Source organism: Scleropages formosus, chromosome 6, assembly GCF_900964775.1.
Source record: "Scleropages formosus chromosome 6, fSclFor1.1, whole genome shotgun sequence".
In the NCBI taxonomy this organism is placed as follows: Eukaryota; Metazoa; Chordata; class Actinopteri; order Osteoglossiformes; family Osteoglossidae; genus Scleropages; species Scleropages formosus.
The window spans coordinates 11575495-11600453 of NC_041811.1; the positions used below are offsets into that span (position 1 = coordinate 11575495).

General features: G+C 46.9%; 1 protein-coding gene across 1 annotated transcript; it reads right to left on the reverse strand.

Annotated features, from left to right (window-relative positions):
* Positions 1-1326: 1326 nt before the first annotated feature.
* LOC108927222 (G-protein-signaling modulator 1-like) lies at positions 1327-24733 on the reverse strand. The gene is made up of 14 exons (XM_018740359.2): positions 24607-24733; positions 16173-16394; positions 14949-15084; positions 14245-14387; positions 12485-12608; positions 12229-12344; positions 11941-12096; positions 11341-11449; positions 9975-10089; positions 9011-9081; positions 8664-8843; positions 4723-4876; positions 4295-4509; positions 1327-2611 (listed from the first exon to the last, which is right to left on the reverse strand). The coding sequence occupies exons 1-14, from the start codon at positions 24663-24665 to the stop codon at positions 2426-2428; spliced, it is 1986 nt and encodes a 661-aa protein (XP_018595875.1). The 5' UTR covers positions 24666-24733; the 3' UTR covers positions 1327-2425.
* Positions 24734-24959: the final 226 nt, after the last annotated feature.

A 24959-nucleotide genomic window follows, 5' to 3' on the forward strand; every position in this document is an offset into this window, starting at 1 on the left:
TTTTGAGAAAAGTGTCAGCGTATTAAGTCAAAATATAAGATGTGTGAACGGTCCACTTCTTTTGTGATTTGAAATAAATGTTGGCACAATGTCATAGTGAGATTATGGCACACAGGACACTGCCACACTGAGAATACTGGAGTGTACAGTGACAACGTAAGACTTTACACAATTACAAAATTCGTTACAAGTGCTCTGAATTGACACAGTAAAAATTACCAGGCTAGAAAAAGGTAATAAAATAAGGAGTTCGGTATACTAAGCCAAGACTGTAAAGTTGGACAAATAAAATGTAGTTCACATCTAGGGATCAACATCAAGGCCAGAGAAAACACGATCGGCCATGACTTAAAGTGCGCTTTTAACAGTTTCGTTTTTAAAAGGGGGGTGGAAAAAAAAAACCTGCAAAACAAAAATGTTTTACACAAGATTTTTATTACAAGCAGAGATGAGGTTCCCATGTCCACAAATGGAACATAAATACTAAGCATTATGTACAGATGAATGTAACGTAAAAAGCGTACCGATTTGTTTCGGCTCCAGCTCCCCTCTGACGCTGGAGATCAGACAAGAAATGCATTTGTTTGGAATGGCAACATTTCTTTAAAATACAACCAGGAACCCCATATCAAAATAGTACATGGAAAATGAGTACAAGGCACCAAACGTCTTACAATGCTATGCAACCGAGGTGTACGTTTAAAATTAAACTTTGACAAAAACAATTTAGTACTCTCTGAGGGTCCAGCGACCTGTTCCAAAATGTGGTTTTGTCCATTACAAATCACGTTATGTGCACAATACTTTTCACTAAAGTGCTTAATTGTTAGTCAAAATAAAAGGGCACATTTCTTAATTCAAGTAAAGAAAAAGGACAACTGTGACATTAAAAGCCGTTCGTAACTGATTAGCAAATGTCGTTCCTATAGCGTTTAAAAATCAAAACTACAATTCATACTGACGATACTGAACTACAACTGAATAACAAATTAAATGGTTGCACATCAGCAGCGTGTGCTTTTATTCATTTGGTACTTTGTTAGCACAATAAGAGTATACTGTTGTAAAGCTACTGCCCCCTAGTGGTGCTGGCTGGTGGTGCAGGATCATCTTGGCATACGGCAGTCACATGGCACAGCTAGCCGACCAATCACAACGTACCCGAATTGGTGCGCCAAAGGCAATTGGCTCGGAGTCGGAGGCGTTGGGAGCAGCTAGCTCTCGGCTATCACTGGAAAAGGTACATTTGTACATACTCAAGTTTATAGAAATGTTTGAGAAAATGTTTTTTTTTTCCTATACAAGGTCATTAGTAGTGCAATTTTTTTTTTTTTTTTTTTTTTTTTTTTTTTTTTTTTTTTAAAATTCCACCTTTTTTTTCCAAATTCAATTGTTCTACACCAACACGAAGTTCTGCAGATTTTTTTTTGCAAATGTACATTCAAAATGGGTCCAATTTTCCATACGAACCATCGTCAGAACTGGCATAAAAAGCGCACATTACAAGCGTGTAACGTGTATGAAAATTGGGAGAGTAGCTCCATTTGTTATGGATGACGGAACAAAATGATTTTTAATGGCAACCGGTTGTAGAATTTACATCTGAAGAGACTTACAGAATTTCACAGTAACTGTTGCATGTTTTTCAACTAGCTTACAAAAGGAACCACTCCCTGCAAAATCACAGCAGGAATTAGAAAAATTAAGATTGTTTTCTGCAAGTCCGCCGTGGAGATTCCAACAGAACACCGCATGCTTTACGTGTGCATGAATATATGCAGGGAATGTATGCCAACACTCGAAGCACATCCAAATGTTTCCACAACCGGGGGGGGGCCCCGCGCCAATGCGGCCGCTGCGACGGACCCGAATCCCGCTGGGAGAAGCGCCGAGCGGGACAAAGAGCTGGAAAATGCAGTAAAACCAATCCCCTAACCCAGAGTTCACCGCTGCCTGCTGAATAATACGATCAACCAGAGCACCTGAATCTTACAAGCAAGCTTTCATATTCAGTAATGCAGTCCACAAAAGAGCACTTACAACCAAATATGAACCCAAGGAATGGTATGAAAAAATAAGGCAAACAGGGCGAGTTAAGTGTGTCTCGCACTCGGAGGCTGTGAGGAATGTTTTAAGCTTTCCCTGATTTTGATACCTTTAGGGTGATGCTTTTCTTTCTGTATCAGAAGAGGTATCCGGCGTGACTAGTACCGAGTGACGTGAACGCGAAACTTCCCAACTTATGGTTTGAACCAAGACTCCTTGTTAGCCACTTGTAAGAATTGCGCTCACTCTCGCACACACCCACTCCCACTCTTGCTCAATCACCCACTCCAGCACAGTACATGGACACAGAACCAATCACAAAGGTGTTGCGGTGTTAACAGGTCCCAGGGCTGCTACGGAACCTGGGAAGAGCCGAGTTCTAGCTGGAGGCCCTCGGCTCGGGTTCGGCCTCGCCCTGCTCGTCCGAGGGCAGGTGAACCCGCTGCTCGTCCATGCGCTTGGCCTGCACCCTTTGGATCAGGCTGAAAAAGTCCTCATCTGGTACCGTGGGTGCATGGGAGCCTGGGTCGGGAGGGGAGCACCGCTGGTCATTTATCCTGGAGGACTTTAGGGAGAGAGACAAATCGGTGAGGGAGAAGAAGGCTGAGACCAAACAGAGAAGTATCTCACCGAGCAGTTCTGGTAAAATATGGTTAAGGGACATACAGCAACTGGGAGGAAACAGGAAAAGATGATTATACAGGAAGACAGCATGTGTGAAGATGGAAACGCAAGTTTAATTTGATAATAATTAAAGAGTAGAAAGCACCCTCCGACAACGTGCTAGCTTTACCCTTAGAAGACACCAACACACACAAAGTCTTTTCTAAGAGCAGATTTATTGGCGTAATAAACTCTGTGTCTAATTGTCTGCCACAGACTGGTGTCCAGCCTACAGGGCGACTGCAACCCCCAGCTGGACAATTGGTTATCGATAGTGAGCGAGTGGTTTAACTAAGAACTGTTTTATTAAAGTTATTAGCAAGACCAGCAACACCGATCAGAGCAACACAGGAACTAAAACAAAACGGCAACACGACACGGTGGCACAGCGAGTAGCGCTGCTGCCTCACAGTGTCTGGATGGTGCGAGAGGACACTGGTTCGATCCCCGCTCAGTCTGCGTGGAGTTTGCATGTTCTCCCGGTGTCTGCGTGGGTTTCCTCCGGGTGCTCTGGTTTCCTCCCACAGTCCAAAGACATGCTGTTCAGGTTCCCCCATAGTGCGCGAGTGACAGAGAGTGTGTGTTCCATTGATGTAGGGATGAGTGAGCCACTGTAAGTAGTGTATACAGCAGTGTAAGTCACCTTGGTAAATAAGGTGTGTGGGCTGATAGAAAGTTGCTTTCGAGAAAAGCATCTGCTAAACAAATAAATGTAAATACGTTATCGATAAAGACAACACAAGGACAAAAACTGCAGTATTTTCAAAACGTGATCAACAACCACTGTATGAACAGTCCAGCATCCAAAGATAGCATTCATACAAATTACCAGACAGATTAAATGTTAAATTTTCCCAGCAAAGGAAAATTTATTCTTTGGGTGATTTTCTTTCCTTTTTTATTTTTAAACTGTGAGAACAATCTGGTACAGAGCACAACAACATATTACTACTGGCTTAATAAAGCTAAATCAAACAAACAAACATAGGACCTAATTCAACAGTTTCAAATGCATCATTAAGCATTGTCTTTGTGCGTTATGTCTTCACACTTTGCAGTCAAGTTGAGTTAATAGCTCCTATTCCAATTTAATAGCTCATGTGAAGATCTGTGTACATCTTCCCACCAGTAGTAAAGTGTTTATTGTGTCTATTTGTAGAAAATCGCCTTAAGGTTTAAATTCCTGGGGAAAAAAAAAAGATGTGTTACTTTTACAGAATGCCATTTGTTCCATTTATATCAACCATTGGCTCAGTTCAAAGTTGGTCCAGCAAGGAGAAGAAGCAGGGTACACCCTGGACAGGGTTGGCACTTCTTCACAGCACAATCGCACAAACACACACACCCACCCACCCCCTAAAGACACATGAAACATGTCTCTGTACTATGAGAGGAAACCCACGTGATCACGGAAAGAACACGCAAGCTCTGCACAGACTGAGATGGATTCGAACCACAATCCAGGAGTTGTGAGGCACCAACACGTCGCATTTTTCCCCACACAATTTGATTCAGCCCACAGACGCAGGATTTGCTGGAGTAGAGATGAAGACATTTCAGGGCCAAGTGGGGTGGATGGGCTCACCTGGCACTTGATAAGCATGTTAAAGAAGTCGTCCGAAGGCTCCTGCGGGTCACCGTCACCACACAGGTGGCCCAGGTTGTTCAGGTTGTTGTGGGTGATCCTGAGGCCTGGCAGGTTGCCGACGCTGACCCTCTGGTCATCGAGACGTCGGCTCTGGGAGCTGGCGATTAGGTCAAAGAGCTCCTCCGTCTGCGGCGAGGTCATGAGGGAACTGTCTGCTTGTGCAGGGAGGTGGGGAAGGGGTGGGCATTAGAAAAACATTTCGCCAAATATGAAAATACTGCGCTTTCTCAAGGGCTCAACAGCACACTGTTCAATCAGTTGGAAACTTACGGTGATACGGTTTGACCTTCAACTTCCAAGCAGTTCCTGCTCCCATCCCCTAACCCCCCAGAAAACAGGCGGAGGGAAACGGGGAGGCTCCTCACCTACGCCGTCGTTCACGGAGGGTGCGGGGACGCCGCCCCGCTCCCCGTTCTGGGGCTCGTCGAGGCAGCACCTCTGGTCATCCATGCGGCTGCTCTGGAACTTGCTGAGGAGGTCGAAGAAGCAGTCCTCGTCGGACGGGTCTCGGCCCAGTTTCTGAAAACCGGCAACGCGGCGGATCAGGAGGATAAAAATTGCCCGGACCACTCCGCCCCGCGCGCTCATCGTCACGAACGCCGACAGCTTTCTCACGCCGAATTATTTGCCTTGTATACACACGCCTCCTCAGAGACCTCACGTTATCGCTCCGTTTTTTTTCTCCTCAATACACTAAGCCAGAGGTGAGCAAACCTCCTACGACCATCAAAGGCTTGACAGATTTTCCCCGTATCCCGGATCGCAAGCGATTACTTAACGGTCACCTGACTCTTGCAGGGTTGAACAATTCACCCTTTAGGCCGCTTCCCGATGACTGATTTTTTTCCACCCTCAAAAGCCACCTAATGCTGTTCTCTGTCAAAACACCCATTCATTTGGCACACCTGCCCTAAACTAAGCTACGATTTATAAGCTATAATCCTCTAAACCGCAAATTAGCATCTTGGGTCTGGCTGGGAAAATCTTGGCTCACCAGGTTAAGGCCGTAAGCATTGCTCCGATCACTGGTATCGATCGGTCTCGAACTGGATCAGCAGGGTCCGGCACAGGTGCGTAAACCGGTGTACGGATCAGCACGAGCTGCCAACAACAGTCCGGGTGCTGTATGTCCACATCACCGGTACGGTCTCTTTCAAGGAGTCCAATTTGCCCGCAGTCGCACCGCTATCTGCTCCCGGGCCGAACGTTTCATTTGCAATTTTTAATGCGCTTTTCCATCGAAAGTCGACGTAAAAACTGACTTGCCTCTAACTCACAAAATGCTGACCGAAAGCGATAAGCGCATGCCTGCTAAGAGTAAGAAGTGTGAGAATAATTGCTACAATTAAAGTCAACTGTATGCATCGCTGACGCAAAACTCGAGAGGCAGCGAAGTTTCCGGTGAATTCCCTATGGTTTAATATATGCCACCGATCCTTTTCAGATGCTCTGACTCACACGGACAACTCATTGCCCTCTCAAGTTTGTTCAGTGCCACAGCAAGCCACCGGGGAGGGTTTTTTTTTAAAAAAAGAGAAAAAGAAAAAAACCCCCATACACAGTGTGGTTTCATCTATTTAAAGAAACATTGTGACGCAAGAGAAACACACCAAATCCAGAGAAAGTCCTAGAGCAACACATCTGCTGCAAAAAATAGGAGTCTGGGTCAATAAACAACTGATAACATTGAATGCTGAAGAAGGCAGAGGCAGTCGAGTTCTGGAGGGGTCTGGCCCCTGCCAGAGATGAAAGCGGCATCACCCTAGCAACATACTGACAACGTTGACTTAAGGTCAATTAAACAGAAATAACGTGATTTCTGTAATCAGGGACTGGGTGTTTGTCCCCTAAACTGTGAGTGGGGTTTGCAGCTCATTCATCTGAGCACAAAGACACAATGGAGTACAAGAGATGTATTTTTTTTTTTTTTTTTTAAGTGCTGGTGTTAAAAGCAACACGTGTACTAATCCGCTGTCAGGTATTAATAGAGTCCTTGCGGTAATTGCATTTAAAGAGCTCCGGTTCAAGGCGGTCATTTGCCTCTGGAGCCGATCGTTTTCAGCGCCCTGCCCTCGGAAGCTACACGTGGCTTTTCGAAGCGCGTTCGGCAACCAGGCGGATTCAAACGAGGTCTGCAGCAAGGCAACGGTACACACACGGATCGCGCTACTCACCACCGAACCATGCTACGGATCCAAGCTATACTCAGGCTGCAAGTTCAAGCCCAAAACCGTGCAGTCTTGAGCCACAAGCAGAGCCATGCTTGAGCTGCGCTTCCTACAATTGCTCCTTCGATGGATGGCTCTCTGTAAGAGGGTTCAGCAGCCCTGCACCCCACCCAGAAAGTGTTCCCTCCTCAAAGTTCACAACAACGATGACCCCCCCCCCCCCCGTTCTAAAAAGACCACGCAACTGCCTTACTGTGTCAGCCCCGGGTCCTTATTCTCCCCGTCTTCATACCCAAAGAAGTCCTGTCTTTGTTCCGCTCCCCCTCCCCCTCGATCGCCCTGACTGGTTCCTAATGCTGCCTGTATTGTTCAGTCATCCAGAGTGAGAGAGAGAGAGAGGGAGGGAGGATGGTGCTCGCTTTAGCTTACAGCACGGTCTCTATAGAAACCAGAACCCCATTTCTCGACCCCAAACTGCCCTGCTAGTCTTTGATGGTTTTACATACACTCACACGCATATACGCATGCGTATATTTTTTACTACTACTCATAACCCCAGTGAGTCACGTCTCTCAGCTCCTGTATCCTCCTCTTTTACCCTACTGCGGGGGGGTCTGGACCCCTCTCCCCAAGATCAACCCCTGTATCACAGAATCTAGCATAGTGGCTAAGATCTCCAAATACAGAACCTATCAGATCTTCTGCTCTAACTTTATAAAGGAGATGTCAAGACAGGGGATGGCAAGAGGAGTCCTAAATTGATGTAGCCATGCTGGGGGAATTATGGGAGCGAGACTGCTTTCCCCCCCCTCCATAACTAAACCTGATTATTCACTAAATGCGACAATGCAATGAAAGTACAAAAAAACTCACCCACTCCAGTCAATCATCCATTACTGATCATGACGCATTTTCCGCATTACTTTTGTTCCATCAAACAAATGTCTACAGAATTGCTGGAATGTGGTTAAGATGACGATTCCAGGCAAAAAGGGGAAAGCAGTCTTCATCATAATTAACTATTATTGAGCTGGTATATTTGTTCAAGGTAACTTAGATTAATGTAAAATAATGCCGCCTTATTTATTTGTGGGCAATATATTCACCCATTAAAAAACTGATCTAACTCAAGAGCTCTGTTGGTGGAAATTCATGTAGACTTTACCGACAAGAGTCCATATTTGCAAAATCAACGTCTTTACTCAATCTTCAGCACTTAGACCTACACAGAAGACATACCACAAACCAGAAATTTAACTCAAAACACACATCTCACCAAATCCTAAAACAAGTCCTCCGAAGGTAAGGTGAGCACTCCAACGCTTTCCATCAGGCTCTCAACGTCCAACGTTTCTTCTTTCACAGGCTGATTGGCCGCACCTGGTGCTCACTGCCAGTTTAATGAACCTTACGGTTAAATAATCATTACCAGTCAGTCCTGTAGTAGTTTTTAAAAGACCTGCTGCAGAAAGTGTTAGCGTAGGTCCAGTTGAGGTTTCTTCACACATGTCACCACTGACAGTTTCAATCTTTGAGTCTTGATAAGTACCTTGAACGAGAGCATTATAGCAGGAGGTGGGATTAGTACCCAAATCCATCGAGTACAAGGCAGGAGCTCTAGCCGCTACACTACTTTCTACTCGCCTCTAACATAAACACATTCTAGCTTCTCAATGACACTGGTCATATCGGAGAGGGTAAGCGAGGCTTAGGATGGTGCATTCTCAATGTCTCAGCTGGTTTCCCTTCTTTCTCGAAATGGTATGAAAGTTCCCACAGTAGAAACAGCATCACTGCTGCCTTCAAACTTGAAGATCACAAAGAGAACCTATAGATGTCAGTTTTACCGTTTTGGAATGTTACCTCCCTACAAAAATCTTTCCTCAAAAAATACGGCCAGCAAGTGAAAGTGCTTAGAGCACTTTCCGTGGAATCAGAAGATTCCTGCTTTAACAGCCCCACTCTTTTAGTGGTACCTTTATCCAAGGCACTTGCCCTGAACTCGAACACTAAAAAATACCGAACCGTATAAATGGGTAAACCACTGTAAGCAGATTTGTGTAGAAACGTAAATTTTATGTCATCTTGGATAAAGGTGGCCGATGATATTCCAGAGAACAATGGCGTTTCTCGCTTACGGGAGCAGGCAGCTGCACAGCAATGTCTTGAGCATCCACCGGAGAGTTCCTCCCGTCCACCCACTGCCGCTCATCGAGCGACGGGCTGTCAGCGAAACCCCTCCTCCTGGAGGGTCCGGTCACATGGTTCCTGCCCCTTCTGGACGGGTCGTCCAGATGTTGACCGTTTCCGTTCTGTCCCTGGGGAAAGGACGAGACGTTACAATGGAGTGGGGCAGGATGATGAACTTCCTTTTCTAACAGTCACTGGCCTGAGGAAGGCGCTCAAGAGCACCCACTTCACAAGAGCAGAACTCAAGACCACCACACAGCATCCCACATGAAAGGCAAGAATGGTGGGCGGTCACCTTCTCTGAAGAGCATTTCCACAGGTCTACGCTGTCCGTGCTGCTGGTTTTGCCAAACTTTGGTCGCGCTCCTGCAAAAGGAAGAAAGGCAGGAGATGGTCTTGAAACAAGATTACAAGGGTAATGAGACCACATTCTGAACCCAGCAGAATTACATCCTTGCAAGAGGCACTCTGCAGGTTCAACTGATGTATCTAATGATATGAGAAGTGCCCCGAGCCTTTGACCACCGAGTACCCTGTAATTACCCTCAGGGAATCACATTGTTTTTCATAGCTGCCAAGTCCTTAAGGGGACAAGTAACAAACTTTGGTAAGAAACGCATAACTCCTCAATACTATACAGTATTGTTGTTCGTTCAGATTTTATTTTTTACGATTTACATTTATTCTAACTTTTCAAATGCACTAACCAGAAATTACTGCATTTTAAAATATTACATGTATAATAAAACAATAAGATGGGTAACATCATGATTGCCCAATAGTGAATGCAACGCAGCCTATATTGTATTGTTCCCATCTACAGTATATTATCCTTTTATTATACATACAAAAAAAAAAAAACAGAACAATTTAGTCAGTTCTTTTCTACAGGAAAATCTGTAGAAATCTGATCTGAAATTTATTGCTCTGAATCCCCCTCCTTGCCATCGCTGTTTTGAATAAGGAACCCTGAATTGTTACAGCAAAAATAGCCTGCGATGTAAACGATCATAAGTTACAATATATAACTGATAATCTAACATTAGGTCACCTTATACAGTATTAAGGAGTCAGATAAAAAGGGGTTAATAATATTAACGATCATGCAGTCCGGCTTGTGTGTGCAGTTTTGTTTCCGGCCAGTAGAGGGCGTGAGACAAGAGAAAATTGAAGGCAGTGGATAGGGGAAGATGAAAACTTGTAAAAAGTTTGCAAATTCAAAAGTATCAAAGAACATTTCAGACTGATCTCAAACCAACCTTGAATCTCAAACTCTGACCCGCAGGATGAAAGATCTCCCTCCTCCATGCCCACAGTCTCCATCAGCTGTTCCACGTTCATCTGGGCAGTGAGCTCTCCCTCGCGGTCCCCAATCTGCAAAGACACCATTCCACATTTCAGCCTAAGCTGTTTTGTTCCTTTTTAAAATAAATAAAAAAGGAAAAACGCACAACACAGGACCCCATTTCTGTGCAACCAAAAAGAAAAGAGGGTGTCTCCTTTTGTCCCCCACTTCAGCACCACCAGAACACTCGCTTTTGTCTTACAGTATATTACATCAAATGTGGCTTGAACAGAATCACAAATGAAAAGTTCTGTAAGCAAAACGCCATGGGTACTGGACACCTAAATAGCGACTGAGACTCAAACAATGACAAATGTGCAGTTGGGCGATGTTATTGGACAGCAGATGGAACGGTTGTCATAAGGCATTAAGACAAAACATTTGAACTCATTAGAAAAATAATACAGTAATGTTAACGAGGCAGCTGTCAATAGTCCGGGTCGCCGCAATTTCTAAACGTCCTAAATCGATCATGACCAGGCGAGGATCACCTATCATCCATGAACCTGGGTAAATGAGATAGACACCTCTGCCCACATCATTTGAATAAATAAATGCATTACAGAACTCGTCAACGGACTCTCCGAAGTCCACGTAAGAGTGCAGTCGTGCAAGAAGCCCCCCCTTCTGGAAGGTGGCCCGCGATCGGAGGTGTCGCATCCAATCAGTGAAGACGGAATGCCCCGATGGGGCCGATCGCTCTCACGCAGCAGGTTCACGAGTTCACGCAAGTCCCGCGGGACATGAACGACCACATCAAGCGCCAGATCAAAGGACAGCTTCCCTGCGCGTAAACGGTTACACGGGGCACTACAAGAGGTTCTGGTAAACACTGATACAGAAGATGTGGAGCCCAAGTTTTGAATGAAAAAAAAAATTTTAAAAACCATCCATAAAGGGCAGCAGGTGGCATAACTGTTAGAGCCAACATCACCTTTCAAGTGACAGGCCCCAGGTTCAAATCCCACTTTCTGCTACAGTACCTTTGATCATGGTGCATACCCTGAACTGACACGGTAAACATTACTTGCTGAATAAACAGGTAAAACACTGTAAGTAGCTCAGAATGCAAACCAAAAATAAGGACCTTTGGACAAAAGTATCAGCTAAATTAATAACTGGAATAAATTAATGTGTGTCGATTTAATGTGTGTTCATACTTGCTGATAGGTGCAATTTCCTTCACACTGAGCATATCTTCCATGCCTTCGATGAGAAGAAGAGGTGGTTCCAAGGGGTGCTTGTGACGAAAAGTTCACCAGAATGAGAGCGCGTCTCACCTCTATGGAGATCTCGAGGTGCTTGCGGGCGTACGGCAGAGCCTGCCGGTGCTTCCCCAGGGCCATGTAAGCGTTGACCAGGCTCCAGCACGCACGGCCTTCCCCAACCCTGCCGGTACCGACAGACAGCGAGTCACCCTCACAAAAGGCAGCATTTGAGAAGAAAAAAGTCACAGGTTGAAATACCTAAATGGAATACCCTTCTGATGGCCTGAGCCCCAAATCTCCAGACAATACACCAGATTCAGACGGTGGCACAGGAGGTAGCACTGGTGCCTCGCAGCTCCGGGCCTGTGGTTACGGCACTGTGTGTGGACTTTGTACGTCCTCCCCATGTTCGCAAGGGTTTCTTCAAGGTGCTCTTGTTTCCTCCCACAGCCCAAAGGCATGCGTTTTTATGTGACTGTGTTCGATTACCCTGAAATGCACTGGCTGCCCACGACCCTCATTTGGACATTACTGACGGTGGACGGATGGACGAAATGTTAAGCTAGTGTGGAAAGTGCAAGACATAAACCGAAACAACAACAAGGACAAAAGGTGAACGAGTCTTTCTTGCACAGAAGAAGAGAGCCGAAGGAGAACCTAAGCCTGGCCCACCTGTCGGCGAGCTCCTGGGCGATGATGAGGTGTTTGAGGTGGTAGTCGACAGCGCGCTCGTACTGCTGCAGCAGCGTGTAGGTGTTACCCAGGCTGTAGCAGGCCTGCGCCTCCATCACCTGGTCCTTCAGCTGGTACGAGAGCTGCAGCGTCTTCCTGCACGAGTGAAAAGGAGTCCCGGATTGGGGGATGAGGGTGGGGGTCAGGTAGGACCCATGATTATGGAGAATGTGCACCTCGCTTTATGAATATTCTGTTTCCATGTAACAGGAGGAGCCCCCTCCCTACCTGTAATACTCGGTGGCAGCATCAAACTGTCCCAGGAAGATGAGGGCATTGCCCAGGTTGCTGTAAGCCCTACGCTCCGCTGCCCGATCGCCGAACTCTTTGGCGATGGACAATCGCTGTGGGACACAGTAACTCAAAGTATCACCCTACCATATTGACACCTGTTTACTAAAAAACAAAAAGTGCCGTGGTGTGCCAACAGCATCTCTCATGGGATATACTACATTTCATTCCTAACACAGGGACCATCACTCACCTCTCGGTGGAACTTGATGGCTTCCACAAAATTTCCCAGCAGGTAGTGGGTGTTCCCCAGATTTCCGAACGCCCTCCCCTGGGCGGCCCGGTCGCCGAGCTCCTTCACCAGGGACAGGTTCATTCTGATGGTCGAAGCACGACAACAATAGCGTGAGCGCGTGTGCCATACAGTTGGGATCCGGGTTTTGAGTTTCATGGCAGACTAACAATCTGTAACTGCCTCAGGAGACAGTAAATGACCTGCCTTTCCCAAGGTCTCTCTCCCACTCACTTCTCAAACATTTACATGTGTTCATTTAGCAGATGCTTTTTGCCAAAGTTACATAAAACCCAGAGTAAAAGAGCTTTAAATACAGAAACACCAATGAGATCGTGTGAAGCTATTTAAGAAGGCGCCATGAGGTCAAGAGAGTCTGAAAGAGATGCGTTTTAGGACCCTTCTTGAATTGTGAAAGGGATTCAGCAGCCGTGAGGGACAAAAGAGGCTAATCCCATCACAGTGGAGCCAAAACAGAGAACCTACAAGCTTTTGATTTCGAACTGCTTGTGAGCAGGACCCACAAGTGGTTAAAGGTGGAGGAGTGTGGCACTTTCACTGGGCTGTAGCAAGAGATCAAGTGCTAATCCTTTGTTGGCTAGCAGGGGGCTACACATATAGCCCCTACTTGGATGGTATGAGTGTTGAGTGTTAAAAGAGGACACCTAAGAACTGTGAAAAAGAGGTAAAAATGCATGTAAAGACTATTTAAAAATTTAAATCAAACCTCCACAAGCATCTTTAGGGTGCAAGACGAAAAGAAACAGCAGCCAGGTTTTCACATTTTTTCCCCATTATTACTGGGCATTTCTGACACTAATCTCTCTGAACAGTTTTCCTGAAGAACATGAAAGAGCATTCACTCAGTGCCTACCGAGATGGGAAATTATTCAGCTGAAATCGAGCTGAATTCAATTGTTGCTTTCAGAACCACACGCGTGCGGCACGGCTGACGGCTATCGTGCCAATTGCCCGGGGGTATTCCTCTTTTTCTCTTGCTGTGGGACGTCTCCCTCTCCTAAGCATCGACTGCTTAATGAAGTACTAGTGTGGCGTCGAAGAGCCACTATAGGAGGAGAGGGCCGTGTAATTACGTGCTAATGAGCGAAGACCTGGTGCGCTGAAGGAGATGCTCCAGAGGTCTGTGCCTTGGGGGATCCCAGGGGTTAACTGACTGCAAATGGAGCGAACACCTCGCAATACGCACTGGTGCTGCGGGGGCACCAAATTAGCACCTTTTCAGCTTTACTTCAGTTAAATGTCCGGGGGGGGGGGGGGCAAGGCTCCTTGAGGAGATGACGATATTACGTATAATTCAGAGCGCAATATTCATATATGTGAACAAATCTCAAGCATGTCTCTTGTCCTCTCCTACCAATTCGCTGACTCTGAAAAGACCGGTGCTATTTCCTGCTAATTATTATAATTCACATACCTATAATGTGCGATAACTGACCAACAGCCAGCTTCTCAATGGCAACGTGCGCATCCAAAATTTCAAATGCATTCAGATTATACAGCTGTTGGTTAATATGGTTTAGTATTCTCCATCTCAACATTAGGCATGTTCACATTTTTTGTTTAGTGTAAATACATGAGGAAAGAGAGCTGAAACAGCCGTTAAGACTGGGACAGGAATCCAAGGCCAGCTGGCTGCCCACCCCTCATGGACATTTCAGCAGTTGACAGCCAGGGAAGGTACTCGTGTTGGAGACACTCACTCGTAGAACATGGTGGCCTTCTCCAGCGTCTCCCTGACCTCAGGAGGTAGGTCCCCCGGGTCCTGGCTGCAGCCCCAAGACTGCTGCTTGCCCTTGGCGTGGTACACGTTGCCGATGTTGTACAGTGCCCTCGCCTCTCCTACCTAGTGATCCGACACAGATGGAACGGTCAAGCAGGAAGCGTAAAGTACTCACCGATTCCCCCATAGGGACCAAATATGGTTCCTTATATTGATCCAAGCCAATCGACCACTAAAGGAACAGCTTCTCCTGGATGCCAGCAACCTTATTCCTGGACCATTTGTGGACACACGGATTATCCTTGCTGTCACTAGAGGTCTCACATGAAGCTTACTTCATTAGAAAAAAGGGCTTAAACGCATAACAAGACCAACAGCTCCTGCTGAGCATCACTGGGACAAGTTATGATTCTTAATGGTCTGCCTTGGTTCGGACGTGGTATGAACAGCTATACTTTAGTGAAGGCATTTGGCTACGGTAATGGTGTCATTGTAAGTATTGCAAGTTACCGCATGAGGGCCACAGAGCTGGAGTGAAGTCTTCTGCAGTATTGAGAGCTAAATGAACTACGACAGAAAACAAGCATGAAGGAGGGTCACCGTTTGACCTGCCCCGGTAACTGAGAGCTTAGGGTCAGGGTTAGCAGGGTTCGAGAAGAGGAGGCACAAGCCTGGCACCCTCACCTTATCCCCTTGTTCTCTGGAGATGTCCAGGTGCCGCTGGCAGCACACCACTGCTTCGTCGTAGCGCCCCAGGACCTTGAGAGTGTTCCCTAGGTTTCCACTGGCTTTGCCTTCCCCGATCTTGTCCCCTATCGTTCTAAAAAGAAAAAAAAAGAAAAAAAGTTTCCATTATATACACAAGGGTCAGACTAACTTCCCTTTGCATGTCACTTTCTGAACACTCCGGGGATGAAAAAAGAAAAAAAAAAAAAAAAAAAAGCACATTTCAACACCCTTGCGGAACTGAGAAGAAACCCAACAGCTTCTGCCAGTCCCAGTGAACGCTCAGGTCAAAAGACTCCTAGCACACGTTAGGTCAAACCTGCTTTTTTTTTCCCCCCTTTTAAAAATACCCATTAGAAATTATTACAGATATGAAACAAGCATTAAAAAGCTATTTCTGCAGAGCCACGTGGATGGTCACAGTGGTAATGGGAACCAGATGCTCAGAGGCAAACGTGAGTCAGAGAGTGACCTCAGCCGGCTATTGTTGGTAACGCGAATTGGGCCTGACCAGCGGCGCCGGCAAAAAAGATGTCCACTCATCACAATCAGGCACGCCCAGCTGGCCTTCGCACCGCGCCATTCATTCACCCAGAATTCTGTGTTTAGACTACAGAACCGGAACTACAGAGGAGATGAGGTGTTGACACTGGCAGATGTCGGTCTTCGGTCTGCATCAAGGCAGCCTGATTATACACTGCACATAGGAGGAGGATCATGGTAATTCTACAGTATCGTAGATGTTCACTCTTACAGTCCTTGGATATGCTGTAAAGCAAAGAAAAATATGTAATATTCTATGCATTAGCAAATGTCTTTCTTTTTTTTTTTAAAGCAAACCAGGGACATAACCTTCTGCCAAAAACTGAAGTGGGGTGGAGGCAACAATGGAAGTGAATCAAAAGTGCTACATGATTAGATTGGCTGCAAATGCCATGACAAATATTGTCAGTCAAAAGTTTGAGTGCACCCAGGCAATATCTACGGGAGGAACTGGACAGGAGAGCGAAAGCAAAAACACACAAGTGTCCCACATCTCCAGGAGCAGCTGCAGAAGACCCGAGAAGATACGGCAGCCCATCTTCGGATCGGACTCGTCAACCCAATGCCTCGTGAACAGAAGCAAAGAGTGTCAAACTTTTGGCTGATCCTGTACATTACAGCAACGTTTCTAAACGCTACCTGGCTAGAGTGAGGTCATGTCGGTGGTACTCCAACGCCTTGCCATATTCCTTCAGGTAGAAGTAGGCATTGCCCAGCTGGCTGTAGATGGCACTGAGCGTCTTCAGGTCTTCGGTGCCCACCTGGACGGCTGCCTCAAAGAAGGCGGCGCCCCCCTTGAAGTCGCCGGCCTTGCAGAGCCTCTCTCCCTCCAGAGCCAGGTCCATACAGGAGGCCTCCACCCTGGAAGGAGAGTCAAATGTGAGAGGGTGTGAAGGGGAAGTGAAGTGGTTCACGTGAAGGCTGCTGGTTCAAGTTCTATTGTACTCATGAGTAGTGCAATTAACCTCAGCTGCTGTAGTGAAATGCTCACTTTGTAAACGGTTACAACTATAAGCCACTTTGGATGCAATCGTCTGGGTGGGGGAGGCAGAAGGACTCCACATTGTTGCGGCAGCAAAAACACAAAGCATTCCGGCAAAAATCCTGCATTTGGAACACACTTTCCAAATGTCTATTGTGCATTAAAAAGAAAATACTTCACACACAAAATCCATCCATCCATCAAGCGCAAAAACCGCTTGTCCAATACAGGATCACTTTGATCCACAACCTAATACACTCATCCCTTATAATGGGGTCCTGTAAAAAGAACCACAACAATTGCTTATGGAAATAAATAGCCGATAAGAAGCTTATTATTCAATAAAACAGTATTTTTGCCTGTTTTGTGGTCATTCAGCTTGCATATGGGGAATTTCATACTCTGTGCAGTGGCTTGGATGAGATGTTTATATCAGATGTTTTGGGACAGAGATACACACTTGGACAAAAAGCTTTTTGACTTGAAACGCCATCTGTGACGTCTATCTGGCTAAATCTAGTACATCAACATGTACATTACCCTGGTAAGAATAACTGCAAATGTAAAAGAGCCTTAAATTTGCAATGAAATGAAGATCATCTAGCATCAAACATGAGCACAGAGTGAAAGACACAGGCAGTGATCTCATGAACTTTCTGTACACCACCACCACCGAGGCAATTCCTACGTTTCTCCAAAAACGCACACCACCCTCCTTGACACGATTCCCACTAACTCCACCGCCAGCACCTCTCGCACGGAAACGCCGGACAAACAAGAGACAATACCTGCTGGCTGTTCTTCGCGCTCCTCTGAAAGCCAATCTCATCGCAAACGCTGGCCTCAAACTCTAAGTCCACTGGGTAAGAACTGCCTAAATCCTCAGAAACTCCATATTCCCGTACCTTCCTCCTACTGAAAAGCCTCAAGTTTGATTGCAAAACTGTAGACCTTCCTGCTATAAAGATCCTGAGCATTTTCAGACTTTATTCTGCAGTTTAACGTGCTTCTCCGCACCACACTGTGACTTCCAGCACATAATATTCACACTTTCTGCCCCATCTTTTCAGCAGGAGCCATCAAAGGCAGATGTGTCCACTGTGGACAAGCACAGACGTCGGCCGCAAGACTCAACACATCTTTGGGATAAGGTTATTGCCGCCCTGCTCCCTCGCCAAGAGCGGCGCAATTTTAGCCCATCTGACATTAAATGCTCTTCAAATATTTTGTTACAGTAACACCAGCTGATTTAATGCTCCAAGACTTTGGCACGGACACCGCAGGGCTGTTCTCTATCATTTTCCGCATAAAACCGACCGGAACGTTTCTTCTCGGGGAAAACAGAGCAACCCCTGTGGCCTTCTGCTGGGTCTCCATGGCAACCGCACTCCGGCTGGGGCGTTCGGAAGGTGCGCCTCGACTGTTCTCCAAATGTCAGCGAATTACTTCCTTCCCCTTGGTTCACAGAGAAAGCATGTGCACTGTTTTTCTGGGCGTTGTGGAAAGCCAACCTCGGCTCAAAACACCTTAAGAACGTAATAAGATATGCGGCGTAATGTGTTTGCGCTTCATTTCGAAGAGAAGTACAACGTATCTGGCACGTTTCTGATCAGTTGCCGTGTCCCAGCTCACAAAACATGAAATATGACACACCGCTGTCCTCGAGTCTCCCGGGTTTACACCAAAGACTTACGGAGCTGAAATGCACGTGCCTTCAAACAAGACTGACTGAATATTAAAAAGCACTGTGAATAATGAAAATCAATATTTGTACCAAAAAAAAACCACTAAGCAAAATGTGCTTCTGCTTATCCTAATTCCACCTCTGAGAGACAGGCTCCCAAAAACACCCAACACAGTCCAAAACCAGAAAAAACATCATGTAACCACAGCCGCGTCTGGCAGAACACATGAATTCTTGCAAAGCTGGCCGAATAACATGAAGCAGAACAAAAACATCTTTAAATAAAAGATGGAGGCAGCTCGCCCACGGCGAATAAACCCGACCAGGTCAGGACCACCGGGACTTGTACCCTCCTGCGTGGCTACACGAGATCTAATGAGAACTCAGAGCAGATATAAGGGGCTCCGATGAGGACAGAGACCATGAGGTTGACCAAAAGAACAGGGAAAAAAAAAAAAAAGGAGCTTCAATGTGCGAAACTGGTAGTCCCATCTAAACGAGCTCATCCCAGGCAACTCATCTCTCAAGAGAAGTTCTCTGGACCTCCAAAATTGCACCACCGTGTTCTAGGATGAGGGAGATGGCGCTGGGATGGCGGCAAAAACCCAAAAATCAGGGAGACAAAAGTTCACGTTTTACATCCATGTCATCCACAGCACTGCTCCAGCTGAGAAACCCTGTTCTTGTTGGGGTCTTTATCACCACCTGGTCCTTTCATTCGGAGAAGAACTTGAGCTCTTCAGTGGTTTTAAATGAAGCACGTTTAAAAGCATCTCAAAGCTCCACCAGCTGTAATGGAAGACAAGAAAGAGGAATAGAAAGGACAAGTAATGGCTTGCGGGTAATCATGATGTTTCAGCTCAGGATGTTGGTGTGCTGCTGTAGAGCACATGCTGTCGTACGTCAAAGTCACCTGCGGACGTGGAGCTTACATGCAATTTCCCAGCATTTTCGCTTTGCAGTGATGGACAAACAACAGGTAGATCTGAATGTTCAAAGCCACGGATCACTTGTTCACCCATCCATTGTCAACAACTACTTGTTCAGTGCAGGGTCACAGTGGTCCAGAGCCTATCACGGTAGCACAGGGCATGAGGCAGGGAACACCTGGATGGGACGCCAGTCCATCACAGAGTGATCACACACACACAGATCAATCTAACTTCAGTTCACCCAAAACATGTCTTTGGGCTGTGGGAGGAAACAGGAGCACCCAGGGAAAACCCACACAAACACGAGGAGGAACTGAGCCTGCTCCACACCCAAGGCCCAGGAGCTACGAGGCAGCCGGACTACTCGCTGCACCAGCATGTCGAACTGGTAACAGTCGCACAAATGCTAAAATTAATTAAACATTTGTACGTTATCAATTTTAGACCTATAAGAGTAGCACGAAAATGCAAAAAGGAGAACTGAGTGTAAAGCAAAGCCCCAGTTGATCTAGGTCTGTAGGCCAGCATTAAATCAAGCAGCAATTTCTATTTTGTATGATTTTGACTGTGAAAACTCACAGCATGACATCGGTTTTAGGACTGATCATTTCCACTGCTGCTGGGCGGAACGCTTTGAGAAACGGCAGCAGTGTACAACACGACAATGTTCACCAAATCACTCGGCTTGTCATCACGCCAACCGTGAGACAAGCTCACGGAAGGCATCTTTTCGGAAGGGCCGCGGGGTCAGGATATCACACTTCTTCCATCATCTGCGGAGGGCTCCGCAAAGTTCACCGTGGATAAAGGGAAGCCAACTAAAGCGACCGAGCCTTCATCAATACCTTGCTCGCTCATTCGTCTGTTAGTCTGAGCGTTTATAACTCAAAACAGGTTTTTCTACTTCAAAAAAAAAATGCATGTGCTCACAACACAAAGTGTTTTGAATGACAACCAACACAGCCAACCAGATGGTCACGGCTGCAGACTGCCAAGAGATTACACTCCCTGGAAATATAATCCAGAATAAAGGTCGCACCAAGGGTTTCAAACCAACAGGATTATGGAGAACGCCACTTAACGAGCAAAATCCAAAAGATTATGGCCTTGACCCCGCTGCACCAAACAGGGAGGATTAAATCAGAACACTGAAAAGAAGGGGGGGGCGCTACTTTTTAGACTCATTGATACTGATGAAATTAATTTTATAAAGCATCCCTTTTTACCTCCATGCCAAAGAACAAAAACTCTTTGAAAAGGGAAATATTTTCCTCCCACTATGCAAAATCACTTAATCTCATAATCTCCACACAATTCTTTGGATGGGCAATTCATTCAAATGTGTGCTTCACTGATTTTATTTTGCAGTTAAACCATAAAAACACAGTACACTGAATATTTAGTAAACTGTTTGCTAACACCAGGGATTCCTCCTTTCCAGAAAACCACTAAACCAGCCTTCCCACAAAGTGACATTGGTGTAAATTATAGGGATTTTCTTATATTGAGAAGGAGGGAAAAAAGAAAGAGAAAAAGAGGAAAAAAAATCAGCATTCTGAACTTCAGGAAGTTCTTTAGCATAAATGAATCAGTGCTGTGGACATACGCTTAAGAGTACAGAAATAGTAAACTATTTCCTGTATGATCTGATGATGGTATGGACATTAATGGCATTGATTAATTTATTTGACATTTCTCTCTAAAGCGACAGAGGTTCGTACACTAAGCTGCTTATAACGATTTACCCATTTATACGGCAGGGTAATTTTCACTGTATCAATTCAGCCTCGATCAAGGGTGTTCAACTGGGAGCAGGAATTCGAACCTGGGCTCTTGGAATTACGAGGTGATGGCTGTAACCGCCACGCCACCTACTGCTCTACACTGAACGGTCGTGTTGCACTTTAACAATTAAACATCTCTAGTCCAAGTTCTGTGGGTTAAGGAGCCTCAAGGTCCAGCAGAAGAGGCGGTTCTGGTCCAGAGCAGAGAAGAGGCGGCAGAGTTGGTGGTGGGGGGCGCATTGCACACGTTAGTGGCCGCGCCCAATCCTCGCAGCTCTGGCTTGCGGCTCTAGTCGGACCATTTGGAGAAAACCCCTCTGCAATTACGCGCGTGCGGTCAGGAGGAGATGGCGCGCTCGCCCGCTCAAAGTCGTCACGGTGACCGGAGTTTCACGGGGAGGGGGTTTCGCGGGCCTGCTCTTGGTTCCCCTCCCGCCACTTTTTGACAAAACAATAACTGCCATTCTTATTAATGCAAAGCACTGTCTTCTGCAGGAAGTGGCCCGTGATTTGAATTTTTAATGTAGGGCCTGCTCGGCCAAACGGCAATGCGGCCCTTGTTTACCACGCGCTTGGAACATCCACCTCCCGTCTTCCTTTCATCGGACCCTTAAGATCTTCAGTTCCCAGACCCCAGCAGGACCCCGACCCACGCACAGGGTTTCTGACTAGCAAGCAGTGTGCAGAGTCAATTTATTCAGCTCAGTGCTGAATTAAAAATAATAAATATGTAATTTTGACCATTTCCCCTCACCATCTTTCTCTGTATAATCCATCCATCATCAGTCACCCGTTGTCTAATGCAGGGTCACGGTGGTCCAGGGCCTGTCACGTGAGCATAGCACTTAAGGCAGGGAACACGCTGGACAGGATGTCAGTCCATCACAGGGTAGCCCCACATACACACACACACACCGAAGGCAATTTAGCGTCACCAGTTAACCTGAAATGCATGTCTTTAGATTGTGGGAGAAAACCAGAGCACCCACAAGAACATGAGAAGAACATGCAAACTCCACACAGAGCCAGGTTCGAACCCACAGCCCACGATCCGCAAGACACTAGGACTCCCCGCCGCACCAGCACGCAGTCCATTCCTTATAATGGAATTCCTTATTTCTTCCCTAGTGTCTGCGCATCTCACTCACACACACACACAGAATCTACTGTATCCACACCATGTTATAAATCACAACGAGGGGTACCAATAATCCATCTAGAAGCCTTTTGCCACTTCTTCCAACACTAATACGTGCGGGCGGCACGGTGCTACAGCAAGTAGCGTTGCCGTCTCTCAGTGCCCGGGTGGCGTGAGAGGACGTGGGTTCGATCCCCGCTCAGTCCGTGTGGAGTCTGCATGTTCTCCTCGTCTCCGCGTGGGTTTCCTCCCACAGTCCAAAGACATGCTGTTCCTCCATAGTGTGTGAGTGACACAGAGAGAGTGTGTTTCATTGATTTATGGATGAGCGACCCAGTGCAAGTAGTGCATCTAGCAGTGTAAGTCACTGCAGTGAATAAGGTGTGTGGGCTGATAACACTACATAGAGTTCATTGGAAGTCGCTTTGGAGAAAAGTGTCCGCTAAATGCATAAATGCAATATGCTCTGCAAAGTAAAGAGAATAGCACAAGGGTGTCAAGTTGTTCACGTTACTTCTCTAACACACCTTTATTTATACCACTCTGCCCATGGTCGCCATGGCAGGCGACATTCTCAGGCCACACTCTCACAAACAGAACCCCGTTCACACCGGGACCTAAACGTACACGCTTAGCGGAGCGGGGGGTGTGAACTTACCAACCATCAGGCACACCTGTACGTGGACTGAACCAACGCGGCTGGTATGCAATGGTAGGAATATGCAAATGAGGCTTTGCATACACTTCACACCTTCGTGCAAGTAGGGTTACACTACTGGACTTCTACAAGCAACGTAAAAACAACGAGTGACCCATTTATACGGAGGACTTTACTCATGCAGGCCAGCAGACTTTGAAGCATGGTGCTGGAGGAGAACTTTAAGGACACCGTGGAAAGGCAGGGAAACAAACCAATGGACTGCGGATCAAACGGAACCAGAACTCTAAACTTTCGCCTCTTGTGATCAGTCATTGATCCAAGAGCCCAGACACATGCTGAGACCAGCATTTGGCGGAGAAACATCTGGAGAAGATCCTCATATGATGATGCATCCACAAGTACTAAGATTACAAATGTTCAGTCTGTACTTTTTTTCAATAATCCTACAAGGATGTCAAAGATCAATATTGAAGAACAGGGAAAACATGGACTCCTTTGAACTGTGGTGCCGGAGGAGACATTTAAGCACAACATGGAGATGTAGGGAAATGAACGGGGTGAAATCGTGATTAGAAGGACCAAGAAAAAGATTGCGCTCATCGTTGATTGACACATCACGAGAAGATCGCGTAGAGTGTCTGGAGAAGGCGGCGATGCTTCACGAAGACGGAGGAAAAGAGGATGAGCAGCAACCGGATGAACGGACTCGATCACCGTGACCATGGACACAAGTGCAGGACAGAAGTTTGCAGAACAAACCTGCGGTCACAAAGAGTTGACGTATCAGCAGCACCTAAGACCACAACCTTGACCGAGGGCACTACAGCGGGATGGCTTTTCAAACCTAGAGCCCTCAGATCACCAGACAGCAGCGCCCGTGGCCCCTGTTGCGCTGGCGCTCATCCGGAACAAGTCAAACACCAGCGCCTTCGGCTCAGGTTCGACAAGCCTAAGCCATCACTTTAGGTTTTATGGTTCCACACGTGCAGACAACCGCCCGACGTGGAAAGGAAAAGGAAAGCAGCCTTCACTGAACTTCGGAAGCACGGCATTCTGGGAAGGCCATCGAATATCGATGCACAAGTCCCGGGGGCGTTGAGCATTCCCGGCAGCCCCCCGGTGCGGCACACAATGGTGAGCGGAGGTGGCTTTAACTGCGATGTCACCTTTGCTGTCAAGAAAATCCCCATTTGGACAACGTCCCTTTGTGTCGTGCCACCCGTTCTGTGTGTACACACACACACACACACACACTCAAGAGGGAGGGTGGAGGTCGGGGTTACAGACAGGCATGCAGTTCCTGGTTTGGGTGAAGACGGGCTGCGAACTGCCGAGGCAGAATTTCAAAGTCACACCCTGGGCGAGTCGCGAACCCCACGCTGAGCTCCCTGCTCCCTTAACGGCCTCCTCTTCCCTTTTCGTGATCCTCACGGTGAGCCAGCAGGGGGCGCACCGGCTAGGGCTGTCACCTGCCGAGCTGAAGAAGGCTGTTGGCTCGAATCCCGTCACGTGCTGCAGCGCACCTACTCGATGGTGAATGAACTACGCAGCCTGAACTGATACGTTCGGGTAAATCAGTGTAAAAGCAGTATATGTTGATTGTCTAAGAGAGTGTAAGTCGCCTTGAACAGGGGCGTCAGACGAATAGAACTTAGAAGAGTAATTTTGTTCCACGTGACGTCTCGTGCAAATCCTCAGCAATGCGAACAGACGGCGGCCGAGAAGGCGCGAACTCCGTCTCGAGACACACACACACACACACACACACACACACACACACACACACACACACACAGTCCGTCCGCGGGAGGAGGTCCGCGTGGCCCTGCTGTAGACTCAGAGAAACAAACACACACTGAGACACCCTCATACGCCAACACACAGCCCCTAACCTGGAGTGAAGCCTCTTGCTGGCTGGTTCGTGGTCCACGCCATTAGCAGACTGAGCCATGAACCGGGTCCCGCAGCGCCTTTTCCGCCGCGCTCCTTCGCTCCTCGCCCCGCGGACCTCCGTGTAGCAATGGCAGCGGCTCAGGAAGTGATGTATAATGGAAGTAAATGAGGCGAGAAGTTAGTTCCTCCCATATGTGTGACATCACGGGCGTGGCCCCGCCCATCCCCTTCACTCTCGACAGTGCTCTGAGGCTCCCGACCCGCCCATATGTTTGTCTCCGCCCACATATCTGCCAACTCAGAGCACTGAAACGTTATGTCCCCGCCCATCGGTGACGTCACAAAGTCTGGC

Bases quoted from the DNA above. Each gene is read 5' to 3' on its own strand.
- LOC108927222 (XM_018740359.2), bottom strand. From the start codon at position 24,665: ATGGCTCAGTCTGCTAATGGCGTGGACCACGAACCAGCCAGCAAGAGG. The intron at 16,395-24,606 runs GTTAGGGGCTGT...CTCTCCTTCCAG, and splicing joins AGCAAGAGGCTTCACTCCAG to GGTGGAGGCCTCCTGTATGG. The intron at 8,844-9,010 runs GTGACCGCCCAC...TCCTTTCCCCAG, and splicing joins GGAAATGCTCTTCAGAGAAG to GGACAGAACGGAAACGGTCA.